Raw genomic sequence first — 17284 nt, forward strand, 5'->3', positions numbered from 1 at the left:
GACTGACACAGGCGTAAAATCAAACAAATGTTAATGTCTCATGTAAGGAGACATCAAGAAGCCACATATAACTCTCCTTTTCATTAATGTAAGTCATAAATACCAAGCTCTGTCCATCTGTCTTTATTGAGCGGTAACTTCAGTCTAATGGCACAGCAAACAAAAGACCAGACCAAACTCAATGAGATGTGATAAGAGCTCCTGCGGCTTTTTGTAAAGCATTTTTCAGTCGTAGAACTAGGCATGTTATGATCATTTTACTCCCCAATGCCCCAAGAAAGAGAGAAACATCTTAGTGTTCTTATGGGGAAAGTGATCCTATAAAATTCATTAGAGTAACATTTTCAAATTACAGCCTGATTAGACTCTAAGAAGAAGCCAATTTCAGGAAAACTGTTGGAAATAAAAGTGTGAATACGAGCAACTAATGAACAATCATTATGAAAGATAATGCTGTGGTACTTTCTGGCCGAGCCAAAACTCTTCTTGTTGGATTATGCCTAGTTTGTGACAAATGGACACCATAGCAGTTTGATATCAGATCCCAATCTTTGCTCGGATGTGATAAGCACAGAAACATTTAATGAAACATGGCTCACTGTGAAGACAGCCCTGTAAATCTGACACAGACTAATCAAATACATCTTAAACGTCTGTAAAACGCTTATTTAAAATGGAAATAATCAGACATGTCATGTGTCACAGGCTTTGAATCGTCTCTCATAATAAATGGCTTTAGAATTCAATGCATAGGCCTTGATGAAAAATGTCATTGGGTGGACAGATGATTAAATGTGAATCAGTGTTTTCAACCTGATCAAACAGCGTTGAATCCAAACCACACCACCCTCGTGTTTGAAATGGAAATGTTTCTTTTTGAAATGAAGAGATCAAAGTTGAAGGAATAAATGAAAGACGTGAAGTTAAGAGGAAGGCTATGAAAGGGATAAATAAAGGTGGAATAAGGCCTTTGCCTTTTAAATGTAAAAAGTGTTGTGAAAGCTTTGTGGAGGCTATTTGTGTGGAGCCTGGTGTCGTGGATCCAGAGGGCAGCAACACGGCCTGGGGCCAACCTCCCACAAGGTAGCAACCAGACCGGAAACCTCTGAATCTCTTGACTTGAAGCTAAGACTCTGCATTAACAAGAGATAGACATATCTTTCATACCCAGCCATCCATTCATCCATCCATCCATCCATCCTTTATCTTAACAGCTTAAACTTTGAGGGTTCGGGTGGGAAGGAGCCAATGCGAGCTGACAGTGGGCGAGAGGCAGGGCAGGACAGGTCGCCAGCATATTCCAGGGTTGACTATATTTATACTGACTAGCAACCATTCACACCTACAGGCAATAGAGTCTCCAGGGACAAATGTTGCCATATTGTGCATTTGGAGCCAGATTCTGCGCATCGAGGGGTTTGAACAGTGATGTCCTATCAATACACAGACTTAACCAATCATGAGTCAGTCTCTGCTGCCAATCATGACATTTCAGCCCCTTTTTTATAGCATTAAATAACACCAATTAAAACCAATTAATGAAGTGCTCAATGAACACTTGGACATGTGAGAAGAACTACCTATAGTTGAGTAACATTTATTTGACGTGTATGGTTCGAGCCTGGAGCCGTTGTGTTGTTAGGCGACAGTGCTAACCATATGCCACCCATCTTTTGTCCCCTTGGTAACTTAAATCTATCCTTCCAGAGCCAGGAAAGCTGTACGTACACACACACACAGACACACACGCACACACTTTAGATGTTGCCGTCAAAAGCATTATTTCACCTCAGCGAGCTCTTTTATGATTCCTTTTATCCTCAAGCAGCAAAGCATCCAGGTGGCATGCTTTGAATAACCACTGAAAGAAGAAGTCCATTTGATTGTTAAAAACACTGAGGAAATCCATGAACACTGAATAGTGGGCAGACATGATTGGTTGCCATGCCTCGTATGTAGAACTCCACAACAAATCAATTATTTCTGTAGGAGAGTGTGTGCTGCTGCCCGTGGACCTCATAAAGTGTTGATGGAGCTAGAGGAGAGTTGCCCGCCTGGAATTTATTTTTTATTTGCTGTAATGTGTGAGTGTGCCATCATGGGTCCATTGAGCACGACTCAACGCTGCAGGGAGAGAGAGAGGTGCACAGATAGAAGAGAGAGAGGGGCAAAGAGAAACAAAAGCAGTGTTGTAACCGGACACAGAGCTCTCATTTGGGAATGTTGGAAGGGGAGTAAAGTGGGGGGAAGGGAGTAATTAAAAACACAAGCCTCTCATTGGCTTTTGTAACGCCATGGGTTGGAAACAATATGGCTTTTATGCCGCAAAAACATTTATGCATGTGGTCCCTCACACACATGCATGCAATTATACGAGGCACAATGAATGCTAATGACTTCAGCTCAGACCACACCGAGACATAAACACGTACGTGCTCACAATTCGCACACGGCCATAGTCACACACCGGCACGTATTCCAGAGCCTCAGAGCTGTCCCGCTTCCACCATTGTGTTCCTCCGCGGCCGTGCTCAACTGCCCCAAGAGGTGTTAGCTGTAGCTGAGGTTCAGCATACAGATGACGACCGTATCCCCTGGCCACCCTCTCGGCCTACAGGAAGGTCAAGCCTCGCAGTGACATCCTCTCAGGTAGAGAGAGGGCGGTTGAGGGGGATTTTCCTGCCGAGCTAGAGGTCTAGCCCCGGGAGACAGCTGGTTCCCACACTGCAGAGTGTGTGGACTGATTCCCAAAAACCAACAATGGCTTGTTCTCTCTCTTGTACTGTCCCCTTTCTTCTCTTTTTATGCTTTCTTACCTGACCTCATGTTTCCTCATCATCACACTCACTCTTCTCCATGTCCTTGCAGTTCTGGCTCATCCCAGATTTCTCTTTTCCACTGCTTTTTATTTTTTTGTCTTTCTCCGTCCCTTTCTCGTCTCCCAGCCTCCCTCTGTCACACTCGCTTTTTCATGCTGTCACTTAACCAAAGGGTGCTGTGTGAAAAACCAGCTTAAATTCCCATGCTGGCAGAAGAATGAAACGCTGTGTGGGACAGTTGCCTGGTTGCTGGAGCAGCGGACTTTGAACTCAGACGTGCAGAGACTGGTCGTGTTGGGGCTGGAAAACAGACAGCAAAGGCGGAGACTGAGCCAGAGACAGAGAGGAAAACTGAGGCTGGCAGAACAGTTGAGATTAAATTGAGTTGCAGCTGCTCTTGAATATGGTGAACTGACAGTACAGTCATTTAAGTTGATGGTCAAATAGCCATGTTACCGTGGAGTTTGCAGGCAGATGCAGTTAAAAGAAATTCTTAAATTGGGGGGAGACAATTGGTTGTGAACCAACTTCAGCTTGTTACACGGCAGTGATGACATTGAATATATTACTGGACTGGAATAAATGGAAGACATAAACAATTGGCACATATATAAGATGAGATAATGGTTTCTGTCAGGGCTCCAAACCTGAAATCCACTGCCTTTTTTTTCTTTGAATTTCAAAACGTACCTACCACCCCTGTCTGTTTGTTGGTATGTTAGTTGTTGGTTTATTTGTTAGCAGAGTTACACAAACCGATTTTCTTGGTGGAGGGATGAGGTCTTGTCCAAGAAATAATCCATTCAATTTTGGAGCAGATGCAGATTAATGGGTGGATCCAAGAGTATATTTATGTATTTTTGAATTCTTTACTTGGTGTTATGACAAGTAAAACATTTAGGTTATCAGGCCCGTCCCTTATTACTTTTACATTTCTGCTAAAAGAACTAGACAATCATGTGTATTGTTCAGCCTTTGGCTCAACTCAGTGCCATTCTAGTTTTATTCTCTGTAAAATGTTCAGTTGTCCATGTAGAAACTGGAACATATTAAGAAGAATGCTTTGTACTTACTTAATATTTAATGAATGAATGAATAATATAAGGTGAATGCAGTCATTAGGTAGGAAAAAGTGTGAAAGAAAGGTGAGAAAAGAGAAGGGGAAAGTAAGAAAGTGAAGGATGAGTGGAATTACATTGTGGGAAACTGATTTTGACCAATTTTACTGTCGCCAAGAGAAACACTCTCTGCGATCTTATCTTGTTTTTGGTCTGAGGGGAGTATCATGAGCACTCTGATTAAATCTCCTCACTCAAGGTCACAATACGTGTCGTTCCTTTAGGACCACAATCACTTCATTTGCCAAGTACAATAACTTTACGGGGACAACAGACACATTTATAATATTTATGTCAATATAAGCTTTCCGCAGGAACTAGGATCCTTTGCAGGAACTAGGCATTTCCACCTCAGGGACCAGAGTCTAAATTTAGTTCCAGGGAAATCTTTTTATCCACAGAAAAAAGTCCCTGCTCAGTGGGTTGTAGTTTACGAAAGTACAGGGACCTTTGGGGTTGGACCTGGAGCACTGAAGATGCCTGGTTGGTCGAGTGCTCCAGTGTTTATCTCAGCCGATCAATCTCTGCAATAGCTCGTAAAATCTGTTTCCTTCCTTTAAGTCTTGCATGTCAGGTGTTTAGACTGCACTTTGTTACTGGTGCTCATCTCTTTTCTGATCAACAACAGCCCAATTTACATCACCTCCATGTTTACAGTTGTTGTAGTTATTTATTTAAACTGGAATATTTGAATTGTCTTTTTTTATTTGTGCATTTTTTTCACTGCTCGTGTTTTCTTCCCAGAATGCCATGGTATCCTTCAAGGAGCTGTGTGGCCTGACCCCCGCGGCCAACATGAAGCAGTGCATCCTCACAGTGTCGAGCTGGCTGATGAACAGTGAGCGGTCACTGAGGGTAACGGTGGACCTGAGCGAGACCTACCCCACCATGGAGGCTCAGGGTCCTGTACCTGAGCTGCTGCGTAAAGTGCTCACTGCCTATGACATGGTAAGTGACCTGCACACACAAGCGAGGGTTGTACCAGTATGTTGAAATGTTCATACCACAGTTGAACCCAAAGGTTTGTGTCGCTAAATATGAATTTCGTAGTTGACATGAATAGACCTTGAACAATATGTTGTTTTTTTTGGGCCGATGCTGGTACCTATAGTAAAATAAAATAAAAATTGATATACTAATATAAATTGTATTACTTGAAATTTTTAAGTTTAACCGTGAGCTTTATTCTAAAAAGAATACTGTAAATAAAAAGAAAACTCGAATACAACCAAATTTATCGAACTTTTAAATAACATAGAAAACTAGAATGACTCTCAGAGATTGCATATCTCCGCCTAACAGTCCCCTTATGAAACCAAATTTAAATTAACTAGACCTGGATTTTCTTTTATTATCTGCACCAAGTGGTACACACTCATAAATATCAGTCCCCTAAACATGCCTTTCTTCATCAAGACCATGAATTTTATCCCTGGGAAACTGGTGCAAATGTTGAAAAACGTCAATGTTAAAGAAAGTGAAAAAAGCATCCGTGGATCCGACCCCTGATCTGGATTTGCACCAAAATTCAATGGGTTCTTCCTTGAACCATATGTCGTATCACCTAGTTTCCTGTCCAATAGTTTTTGTGTTTAAATCAGTAGTAAAGTATAAGTAAATGCAGTACACATACTGCTGAGGTTGAATAGGAACCAAGTGCAGACACACAGGAAGGCTGGTGAAACAAAGTCAGATTCATTGAATGTATGATAAGAGCGGGCTTAAAGGAGGCGTGTGGGTATGCACGCAGGCAGCAGGTAACAGACAGCAGACAAGTAGCAAGCAAGGTACTAGGGAGGAGAGGTTACAGCGTGAAGAGCACACAGGGGACATTAGCAAATGAGACAAATGAGAAACGGTTCCGGTGATCGGGAATCAGGTAAGCAGGTGGGTCTGGGAACCGAAAGACAGGCTGGGGACATGTGGTGCGTGGGTGGAGCATGACAAAAGACAGAACTGTGACAGGAATCATGAATATTACACAGGTCTTCCTTTGAGACAATAACACTCTTATTATACTGCGTAGCATCTCACTAAATATCTACTTCAGATAAAGATTTAAAAAAAGCACTCAGCCTTTCAAGTATGATATCGGAGGCTGTCCTGTCCCATGATGCTGCGATAAGCACTTCCTGCTCTGTGCAGATTTCTGTAGGTGCTGTGCTTACTAAAATAAAACAGAAAAAAGCCCACAAGGCAGATGGTTATCTTGCTCCCTCCCTTAATGGTGGATTGTTTAACATTTGATTTGCTGGATGTGTTTTTAAAGGCGTCTCAAACCACCTATTTGATCAGTCAGATTGTCAGCTGAGGCTTCTCATTGTATAATTCACACGTCCCTCTCCATCCTGCCTCCTCTCCTACATGAACACTGCATTTTTCACCACTTGACATTGGCACGGCCCAAAAGGGCCTTGGAGGACTCTGTCTGTAATTAGTTATCACCCGCTGTTTCTACTCGCCTCTCCTCCTCCTTTGTGAGGCTTTGTGGGAGCTGAGGGAGTGGGTCACTAGCGAGGGCACGAGGTTGCTGCGCCCGCGCTCCTCCTCCTGCCGCCGACACCTACAGAGGTGCGTGACATCAGCGGCGGCGCAGCGCGCGGCTCCCAAAACGGATCTGCTCGGGCTTTTATGAAGCCCTAACCATGCAGGAGGCTTCCTGGCGCTGTCAGAGCAACTCTCACGCTTCAGTCCACAGTACACGCTTTCTGGGGACAAACTGAACTTCACGCCCAGAAATGAGAACATCCCATTCTACCCACATTCACACCCTCTAATCCCCCCCCCCCCAAATAACACTTGTCGTCCATTTTACCCTGATTGGGTGTTTGGTAGTTAATTGATAAGGATGATTAATAGTCTGTTTTGTTAGCTAATTAATAAGGACATCACAAAAATGTCAGAAATAAATTCTTTCAGGTCTTGTCGCTCTCCCCTGTCTGTTCATTTTCCAGTGCATAATAATATTCCTGCACCTTGTTCTCTCTCTATAAAAGGATGCACGTACATTAAACCATAGTCCTGTCCTGAGGCTCGGGTATGTTTGGGTTCGTGGGTTTGTGTTTGCTTCCCAAAGACTGGCTTTGTTGGCATGCTCCCCACTCTAGAACAGATGACCCAGTGTGTGTTTGGTGTGTGTGTGTGTGTGTGTGTGTGTGTGTGTGTGTGTGTGTGTGTGTGTGTGTGTGTGTGTGTGTGTGTGTGTGTGTGTGTGTGTGTGTGTGTGTGTGTGTGTGTGTGTGTGTGTGTGTGTGTGTGTGTGTGTGTGGATGCTTGTGACCTCATAGCAACATTGCTGCCAACACCAGGCCATTTACTGTAGCGTATCAGTGTGCAATGTGTGTCCTTACTCCCTTTCATGTGGCTGTTATAAGGCTGAGCTGAACATAAGGCCAGTGAAGCTCATGTGCACAAATACACGAAATGCGCACAGACACTGATGTTGTGTGTTTGAATTACAATCGTACCGTGATCTTTAAATACAAATGTACCAAAAATGCTTGAACATAAAACAGCAGTTGTTCATGTACATAAGAATTCTGTGTCCATTTTGTACATACACTTGTGGTAATCTTCACTGTAGTTTTTTTGTAACCCTGCTAACAAACACACAAACAAACAAACCGAGACAAAAATATAACGTCCTTGTCGGAGGTAAAAAGAGCTTGGACTTCTTTTTAAACTCATCATTTGCAGCAGCCACAAAGGAAGAAATCCTCTACAGTAGAGGCAGACGTGACCAGAATGCAGCGTCGCTTCAAGACAAGCTGCATTCAAGACTATTCTCTTTTTTCAATGGAAATATTTGTTGTTTGTCTTACTTCCACTACTGTTACCACAACGCCCACCTACGCATTCATCTCACAGTTCTGACGTCTATTCTGCGGAGGTTAGGGAAGAGATTCATGGGAATGTAGATTCATCAGATACTTAATGCATTAAACATCAGAGCTTCTGCATTTTTATGATTTTACTTGAGGTTTCAAACGTCCCCTTGAGGAAGGGACCGTCTAAACTGAGCTCACTTTACAAAACTGTCTGCACTGAGACCAACTCTCATTAGGATAGCAGAACAAGAAAAGGCATGCACACGCACGAACACACACTCACACACACACACACACAGTTTGTGCAGAGTCCACTTCCTGTCTCCCTGCAAACAGGAGTGTGAAACTTCATTAGCTTCCTCCTCGGCGCTGAAGGGCTGGTCCAGCTGCTTCTCCTCAGCCTGTGGGACGATGTTTAGGGCTCAAACTACACCACACCGTGATGGTCAGATGCAAATGTGGGGGTGAAAATAACTCTCCCATGCTTCCCTTTTTTTTCACTGGTGGTACCAATACACATGTCAATTCACTGCAGATATGCCTGGAGTTAGCTATAAATCTCCATCACACCATGTCGAGCAGAGAAGAGAGAGATACAGACATGCACATGTACAGACACATGCATATATAAACAGACTCAAACATAGAGATTTGATATGCAGGGAGGAGCTGGAAAGCAATCAGGCCAGATTGTTACACTATACTGGTATGTCCAGGCTTGTGGTACAAGTTGTACAAGAGAGTGAGGATGCTGGAATAAATATTGAATGAATAAGAACATACTGTACATAGAGAAGTGGTTTTATGTCCATACACTGAGAGCACATGTTCTAGAGCCAACTGATTTATCGACCTATATGAGCCTTTTACATATAAAGCATTTATGTTTGCCTATATCAAATTGTTTTACAGAATAAATGTTCATGTTTATGTTCATGTACTTCAAGTTGTATATACTTGGTTGACTTTGTGTTTTATTTCTATTCATAGTTAATTATAATAACTTTATGGTTAAACCCTTAAATATATAAAGCCTCAATTACATGTCTTTGTCATAAGGATTTTATAACGAAAATAGAAACATTGCCAATTTTCCTCTGGTATATTGGTATTGGTATTCTGTTATCGAGAAGATATGAGAAGACAAAAATGTAAGGCCTAATTTCCATTTCGCAAACCCATAACGTTAAACACTATAAACTGACTGCTTTGGTTTTCCCTATGAACATGGCAAAATAAATCCCTGCTATGTTGTTTGCACGCTGGCTTAATTGGATTAAGAAATCAGATAAAGACATTTACATGACAATACCGTTTCCTTAAACCTGTGTAGGATTAATTGTTAATGTGTCTGTAAACATAGCAGCTAAGATCTCGGCTCAAATGGGCCAAAATGAGGCCTGGCTGTCGAAGGGATCAAATCTGTTGGGTTCTACGGGAACAACGCGACAAAAGAAACACCTCTGATTATTGTATGTGAAATAACTTTGCCCTGTGTTTGGCTGGGCCTCTGCTTTGCTCTCCGGGATGACTGGTGCAATGCTGAGATGCAAACTAATCCAATGCAAACCTGTTTTTTATAGATGATCCAAACCAGCAGAACACTGATCGAGTCGGCTGACGTGGTCCACGCCAAACTCACCCAAGCACAACGGGCAGGTACGTTTCCTCACAAAACACCAACGCTCCTCCGCTGCAACTTCCCATCCATCACTAGTGTCATTCATAACTGGATGCGTAATCCAAGCTGATAATCTTTGGTATTTATTTGAATGATATATAGGTCTGTGCTTATTCTGTTTTAGAATCTCTCATGACATTTCAGAAAATCAGCAGCAGCATCAGTGTGGAACAAGGCAGGGTAATCTAGATCTGTCTGCTACTGTGCACAAGATGACTCACAATTCAAGGACAAGATTTGTGTCATTCAAATTCCATTATCTCCCTCACTGGCATTTCTTACTTATTTGTTTAAGAGAGAAATAAGATCCTAATACACAAAGCAACCTTAAATCAGTTGAGGAGTCAAATATTTTCAGCTCCTCTCTTTTAAGATTAGAGTGGCTCGGGTGCTATTGTGCGTAAATCTGCGTGTAACACATCTTCTTGCCCTAATAGAGTGAGTGTAGTGTATCCGCTCCTTCAGCATCTCCATCAAAAACAGTGGCTGCTGGTGATAAAGCAGGCCATCATCATTGAGTTTGCACTGTGTAGTTATCATGTCAGTGGGAAGGTTAAAAAAAGAGGCTTCATCCACACTGCTACGTTTTCGTTTGAAAATGCATCGACAACAGGCATTAGCCTCGGCTACCAGTGCAGAACCCAACACAGGGAGAGGTGGGGATGAGAAAGAGGGATCAAATTGAAAAGGCGTTTCGTCATTGTTTCAGAGATTTTTTTTAAAGGCCGTTTGGTGTAAAGGGTCTGACCTTTTAGGTGAAACTGTAAGATTCACTATAATAAGATCATCAATAAGAGAGAGAGAATCACGGAGTCCTGCGGCTTGTCTTCCCGAGCCTCTTTTGCATTCAGCACTAATTGTCCCTCATTTGCTTTGCTTCTCTGCCACACATCAGTGCCTCCGCTGAAGAACTCCTCAAATAGGAGCACATAAGTTGAATACCGACATCTTCATTTTGCATGTTTGTGCCTCATTGTAATGCTGTAGGCACATAGTATGAAACTGACAGATTCAGGCCTATAATAGACCTCACAGCAGTGTGTGTAAACGCGGGAAGCCATTTGTAGTTTGTGTGTGTTGTTGCTTTGCATGATAAACCCAAAGTAGGCAGGGGAGGCTCGCTCTGTGGCACATGCCAACCCAATATCCTGAGGCTGATAAGCCAATTTAAAACCACTATACCCAGCTTTACTCCCTGGCTTCCCACAGAGGCAGGCATATGCACTGCTCCCCCTCCACCCCACCACAACCATCCTAGTTGATATTTGTGCTGTGCAGTTACCCGGGGATGTGGGTTGAGCCGTAGGAGCCTCAATCACAAAGCTGTCCCCCTGGCTCCAAGGTTCCCGAGCTCGGAGCTGGAGGCATCTTCAAACGCGTCGAATGCAGAGTTATGCTTAAACCCCACACACAGCCGCGACCACACGCTCAGCAGCGGCAGTAGCTGGATACCAGAAGGCAGTTGCTTGGCTAACTGCTGCCGTCAGGTGAAAACCTATCAAAATGTCAACAATTAAGGAACCACAGTTGGAAAATCTAAGTATGAGCTGTAATTAAATGTCTTTTGAAAGGGCTTCAAAAGCCCGAGGGGTTGAAGTATTTTCTTCAGGGGCATGTCATCCTCCAACAGAAGTGAAAACATTGCAATTCCTAAATCTCGAGTTACCGTAAGAGCAGCAGCCTTATGTAAGAGCGATACAATGAGACGGAGGGCTGCAGCGACAGCCCTGAGGGGCCTCAGCTGCAGGCCAAACATAGCACTTTCCCTATCGCCTACTCCCACTCCCCTGCCCCTGGCACTAACACGCACGCCTCGGTCCAAACCACCGCCATTCTCAAATATACATAGCTTGGATGTCCGCTCATTCATGCGTCCAGACATCCGCTGTACTTTTGATAGTGATAAGTGAGGCAGAAGAAAATAATGAAATTAAAAATAGGATGCACAGATAGCAGCCGTTTCTCTGCCATAATGTCGCGTTACAGCCGACTGCCAGAAGAGCAGATGCCCCAACACTGTTTGCCAAATTCCAATTACTTACCTCTTCATGTATAAAAGAGCTATGAAATGTGACCTATCGCCTCAAATAAAAATTGGGAAATAACATTTTTAAACTTTAAATTAAATGTAACCTTGTAGGCCTCAGGGAATATAAGTTCTGAATTAATATTGGCTCATAATACAGAACAGAGTGACTCTGACAGCAGTTCTTCATAATTACACTGCGTTTTCAGGCTCATGCACAGTTGTCACATCTCAGAACTGCCATCATTTTACCTCGCTAATATATAACAACTACATCATCACACAGAGCACTAAGTATAAAATACTGTCCATTTACGAAGCACATATAAATTGGTATCTGTGCTTGTGATGCATGAATCCAATTTAAGAGGAATTTCAAGATGGAAGAATTGCTTGATGGAGGAAATATGTCAACATTTTTAGATCTGCGATAATAATAATCTCCCTCCAGCTCTAATAGACCAATTGTTTTTCGATATGAATTCAGACACTCAGCATGCTTTCTGTCCTCTCCATCTGCTTCCTGTCTCCTCAGGTCCCTGTTGGTCTGCGTATGTGCTGCTGCTTTTCCTTGCATATATATATTTCACAATTGTCCATCGAGATTCAATTGTAGTTATTTACTGCAAATGGAAAACCTCCATCTAGCAGTCAGTATGTTTATTGAGTTATGTAAGTTTTAAAAAACTGCTAAGCTGCTAGAGACCGGGAATTATTCATTGTGACAGCGCTTCAACTTGACCTCCATGTTGCTGAATGTGTGACAGATAGAAAGGTTGAGAGGGTTGAGGAAAGCCACTTCAATCTAATTTTACGATGACAAAGTCAGTGGATCTAATAAAACGTTTCACCTGTCTCCCTGCACAAAGGCTACAGCGCGAGCCGTCCTCCCTAAATAGGTTTTCTCCCTTCTTTTCTGTCGTCTCTGTCTTGTTAAGCCTGTGTCTCAGTTCATTATGAGCGTTTCTCATCCTCTGGAGAACGGGACCAAAAAGCCACGAGGACATTTGGATGAACTCGTAGCTCCCCGACCAAACACTGCATCGTTCTCGGCGGCTCGGAAGGCACGAGTTTACCTCTTTTGACAGACTGACAAGCTCTGAATGCTCCCATCAGAAGGCGACTCGCAAGCCCCACGAATTTGTACAAACTGACGTTGACAATAGCAAAAAGGCTGAATTGCAGACAGATGATCGGCGAGTGGGGAAAAAAATATGAGGCGCGAGATGGAGGATTTTGCATGGATTTTAGGGTTTTGTCTTTATGATTGATCTGAAAGCCAAAAGGTATAATTTTGATGTAATGGCAGTGTGAGAAGTGGGAAAAGGTGCTATTAGAGGACGGGCTGTCAGTATCAGAGATGGAATGTGGGATAGTGCGTGTGAGGCCTTTGATTGAACTTGACACTTTAGCCCCAGTCATTAAAAGTGTGCTGTGCTCATCAGCTAAATGCTGTTGTGACAAATCCATAATCAAAATGACACGCTGGTGGTGGTTCTGAAACGAGGGACCTGAACTAACCTCTTACCTCCTCACTTGCCTCTAATTCTCAATATGAGCAACATGAAATTGACTGGCACGTCGGCAGATTCATCGCTCGTAGCATTGCCAGAAAATGTGGATGGACAGTTTCGGACCGCTGTGTTTTTTTCATTTCCCAGCTGCCCCCGCCTCTGTTTCCTCGTTTCCTTCCCGTGTTTAGTATATGCCCAGTCATTATTGCAGCTAATCAGTTTAATTTGGGCAGTGAGGCTGACGTGTTGATGAGGATGGAGAGGTGCTTGATGATCCCCCCCCTGGGCACTATTGATAGCTCTGCATCACACACACCACAAATAGGGGACCAGATAGACAGCTGGGATGCACACACTGGCACCTCCAGATGCTACCACTGTGTGTATGAGTGTGTGTGTGTGTGTGTGTGTACAGTACACTCGACACTGGCTTATGTGTATACACAGATCGAATCTATTTGTGCATGGAGAGCACAACTCCCACTCCATCTCTTAACCAGCCTCTGCCGCACTGGCTTCTACAGCGTTCAGTGGATTTCCTTAAGGAAGTCTGTCATCAGAAAGCTTCACAGAAAGACTGAGGCTATACTGCCTCAGAGACGAGCAATGACTCAATTAAGCCATTTATACGACATCTCTGTGCTCCTGCGCATCTTTAAGCATTTCTCTGTGTTCAGTATGCGGTGAGGAGGGTTGGGTACCGAAATCTTTTCCTACACGGCCGGTACCTACTGGACCGGATCACAATGCAGATTTCTGTGCCTGAGCTGTTCCCTGCTTACAGGCAACATAAACCTTACAGCATGTGCATAGTTAACAAGACACTCTCTACATGCCTCCGGCAGCACGAAACATTAGCCTCCAGTTACCTAGTAGCTATCTGAAACTCGAGTCGAACACAACCGCAAAAGCCTGAAGCTAAAGGGTCAAAGGTGCGGCTGAACTTCGTGCGAAAGAATTCCAATGGCCGAGAGCGGGGAGCACCAGCTTGTAGAGTTGGTTGGCGGTATGCACCTTGTTGTTTGCGATCTGCCGGTAATTTGAGAGAAGAAGAAGAAGAAGGAGGAAGGGAGGAACACAACAAACTTAATGAAGAAACTGGTGATGCACATCAGCCACAGTGGGGTGTCCCTGGTCCCAGCAGTTGGGAGACAATTGAGTATCAAGAAACAAAAAACTGTTATTCAGGGGTCATTTATTGTAGTTGGGGTAGTTTTTTATATTGATTGTGTGAATTTGCTATTTAAAGTTGTTAAGAGTTTTGCACTTATTTGTGTATTCAAATGACGTATACTATAAACTATTAAAAGTAAATATGTTCAATTTCAGCTTCCAATTCGCCATCGCAATAAAAGACCCATTCTTATCGTTGACCATTTGTTTTGAGGCTTTTTTGAAAGGAAACATTTTTTGGGGGACCGTTAAGGCACCGGAACCGTTTTGAAAGTAACTTTTTAGCATCGGTATCGTAATAAACCCAAACGATGCCCCACCCAACTGTGAGGCGTTCAGGTGTCCGGTCTGAACGTGGCCCTGCATCCAGCCATGTTAAAACAAAGAGGTAGATCCACTGGGTTTCGGAGCTGCTGCCTCCCTGCAAACCTGACTGTGCTTATTTATTGATGCACAGACTCCCTGACCGACCACTGTGTTAGGTATATGGTTTGAGGCCACGCCGCTCCATCACCATGGAGATTCAGGGGATGAAGACACCTCCCTCCCTTCGTTCCTCCTTGGCTTTGTGCAGTAATTGTTGCCCGGGCTCACTGGCAGCTTGAAAATCCCCCTCTCTCTTTGCAGCTATGATATTCTGCTTGGGCTTTGCAGTGTGTATGACTCAACATATATCAATGAAACACTGATCCGACTGTATCTCCCTCTCACCCTTTCTCTCGTCTTTGGTTTCATCATTCCTTTCCATCAGATCCAGCTTTGAGATTCTGTTTGATTTTGATTTTGATTTTGATTTTTCATTTATTTACCTTTCTCTCTCCCTTTATCTGAGCATTGTGTGTTTGGAGTACAAGAGTTGCAGCGGCAGCTGTCATTACAAAGCCAAAGCCCCTCTCTGCTCTATGCAGAGACTGTAAGCCCTAACTGGGGCTTTGTGTGTGAGTGTATACTCACAGGGGACATATTGTTGTCCCCTTCGTCTTTTTGTCGATCTAAGCACCAATTTTTTCTCTCTCCCTGTTGTTGTTGAATGTGCTACGGGGGCTGCATTCAGTTTTTTCAGTTTATTAACTCAAAGTTCACTTTTAGTGACAGTAAAGAAAAGCAACCGTGGAGGGAGGAAATGCTTAATAATTGGGAAATGAAATGCTTGAAGAGGCTGTATTGTGACAATCCGCCTCTAGCTAATTTCATCCCTCATTCAGCTTTGTGCCGGCCTCACTCCCCAAGTCCTGTGATCACAAACCCGCCTTGACTCGGCTCTGCACCAGCAGAGGCCCATACACCAGATTACAAGATCAAATCAGCCCTAAACCCTGTTAACACAACTTCCAGCCTTAGAAACAGACATTCTGCACTGGCTCCACATCATCATTTATATGGAAATGAGAGAACAACAGGGGCCCGGGCACTGATGCGCACTGGGGGCCAGGGAGGATGTTTTCTGAATTTACTGGTTGACCTCTTGATCCTTTTTAATTGCTCTGCAGATTATTGGGGGAAATTAGTTTCGCGTAGTGTCAAACATACAGTTATGTTGAGGTCAAGTTCCGGAGGGGTGGTGAGCTGCGGAACATGTATGAAGCACACTCTCACGCACATAATAAATAACAGGCACACAAAGAGACCCGGTAAAGAGATTGGCAGAGGTAGGCGTCATTCTAGTTATGTATGAAACTGCCAATCAGCAACACCCGTCCTGATCATTCTACTTTAGCCCTTGGTTTTGTTGAGTAGGAGACAGTGTGACTGCACTGGTAAACAGAGAGAGCATGGCGTACTTTTACAGCAAAAAAAAAAGCGGAGCATTAAATATTAAACCAAGAATTTGTTTTGTTCAGTATAATATAGCTATTATGTAAGGATCTTGAAGTATTTTTTCACAAAAGCAAGCTAGACAGTCTGCCCCTGGACTGAGGTCATTCTCCGGCTCCCCAATGAAAATCAGTTTAATTAAAGACTTGACTGAAGTTGAGGTGCAGTAAACTTCATCTGCGAGGGTGTGCAATTGAGTGTGGCTTGATTGAATTTAAGGGGACTCTTAAGCCTTGTCAGGGGGGGTATACAATCAACTGAGAACCATTAATTATTTTAGAGTTCTTGATTCAACTGTGTGATCGTTTCTGAGGCTGCGCTTGTGTTGCTGTTGAGCCGTGTTGCATTGTACAGAGGTGGCAGACACACGCTGAGTTCTAAAGAGCGGTGGTGCTTTTTGTAAATGACTGCGTATCGTGTTTTGTCGGTTTCTGCAGTCATTCAGTGACGTTCAGGGACGGACTGACAAGCGGGCAGAGACTTACAGCTTTAGGAGGAGTAGGTTCTTAAAGCCCTGAGGATTAGTAATGGTCTAAATAAATGAAGCCAGACCTACACATAGATTAATTAGAGGTTCCCCTGCGTTGCACTTCCTCAATCTGACCCCCTTATAGTAATTCAACCTATTGAATTGCGGGACATTCACCTGAGGAGTTGGCTCAATGCCTTTTGTTCGGCTGGCTTTTGTGTTGCAATTCATTGCTATTTAATGATTAACTACTGTAGTTAATGTACTGGAAGTAGATAAGACTGGTCTGCAATCATTTATGTTTTATGTCTCTGCATTTTCGATTTTATGAAATGGCAAATATCAATGACCTCTGTAGACCTCTATTTGACTTTTTACTTACAACAAGAACAGCAACTCTTAAAAGATCATATCAATTCCTAACTCTTCTAATAAGGTTCAAATTGAGTGCTTTTCCCTCTGTATGCTTTGTTTTTCCTCGATGAAATTATCATATTCCATAGTCCAATTTATTTATGTGACATTGAAAGACACGATGACTTTCTGAAATATATTTTCTATTAAAGTTCTGTTTTACACATATATGTCACGTGTGTCTGTGTCCAGGTCTGGATTTCCATGAGGACCTGCATCGCATCGGAGCAAAGGAGGGTCTGAAAGGCCGCAAACTCCAGAAAGCCATGGAGAGCTACGCGTGGAACATCACTGTGCTCAAGGTGAGACCAACTGAACCGTGCACTCACAGGAGGTCTTCATCACAACAAATACCCCCCCCCCCCCCATAACTGCACTTTATCTCCAGTGTGTGTAATAATACCTTTGATTGATGTCAACATGTGCGA

At 43.3% G+C, this 17284-nt stretch overlaps 1 protein-coding gene across 1 annotated transcript in view; it reads left to right on the forward strand.

Moving 5' to 3' along the window:
• Positions 1 to 17284, forward strand: part of si:ch211-210g13.5 (inactive phospholipase C-like protein 2) — a 68872-nt gene that overhangs the window by 46110 nt on the left and 5478 nt on the right. The window contains exons 3-5 of the mRNA XM_034594237.1: positions 4682 to 4885; positions 9348 to 9423; positions 17049 to 17158. Of these exons, the coding sequence (XP_034450128.1) occupies positions 4682 to 4885; positions 9348 to 9423; positions 17049 to 17158 (390 nt within the window). The remainder of the gene's footprint in view (positions 1 to 4681; positions 4886 to 9347; positions 9424 to 17048; positions 17159 to 17284) is intronic.

This window comes from Hippoglossus hippoglossus, chromosome 8, assembly GCF_009819705.1.
Source record: "Hippoglossus hippoglossus isolate fHipHip1 chromosome 8, fHipHip1.pri, whole genome shotgun sequence".
NCBI classification, from domain to species: Eukaryota; Metazoa; Chordata; class Actinopteri; order Pleuronectiformes; family Pleuronectidae; genus Hippoglossus; species Hippoglossus hippoglossus.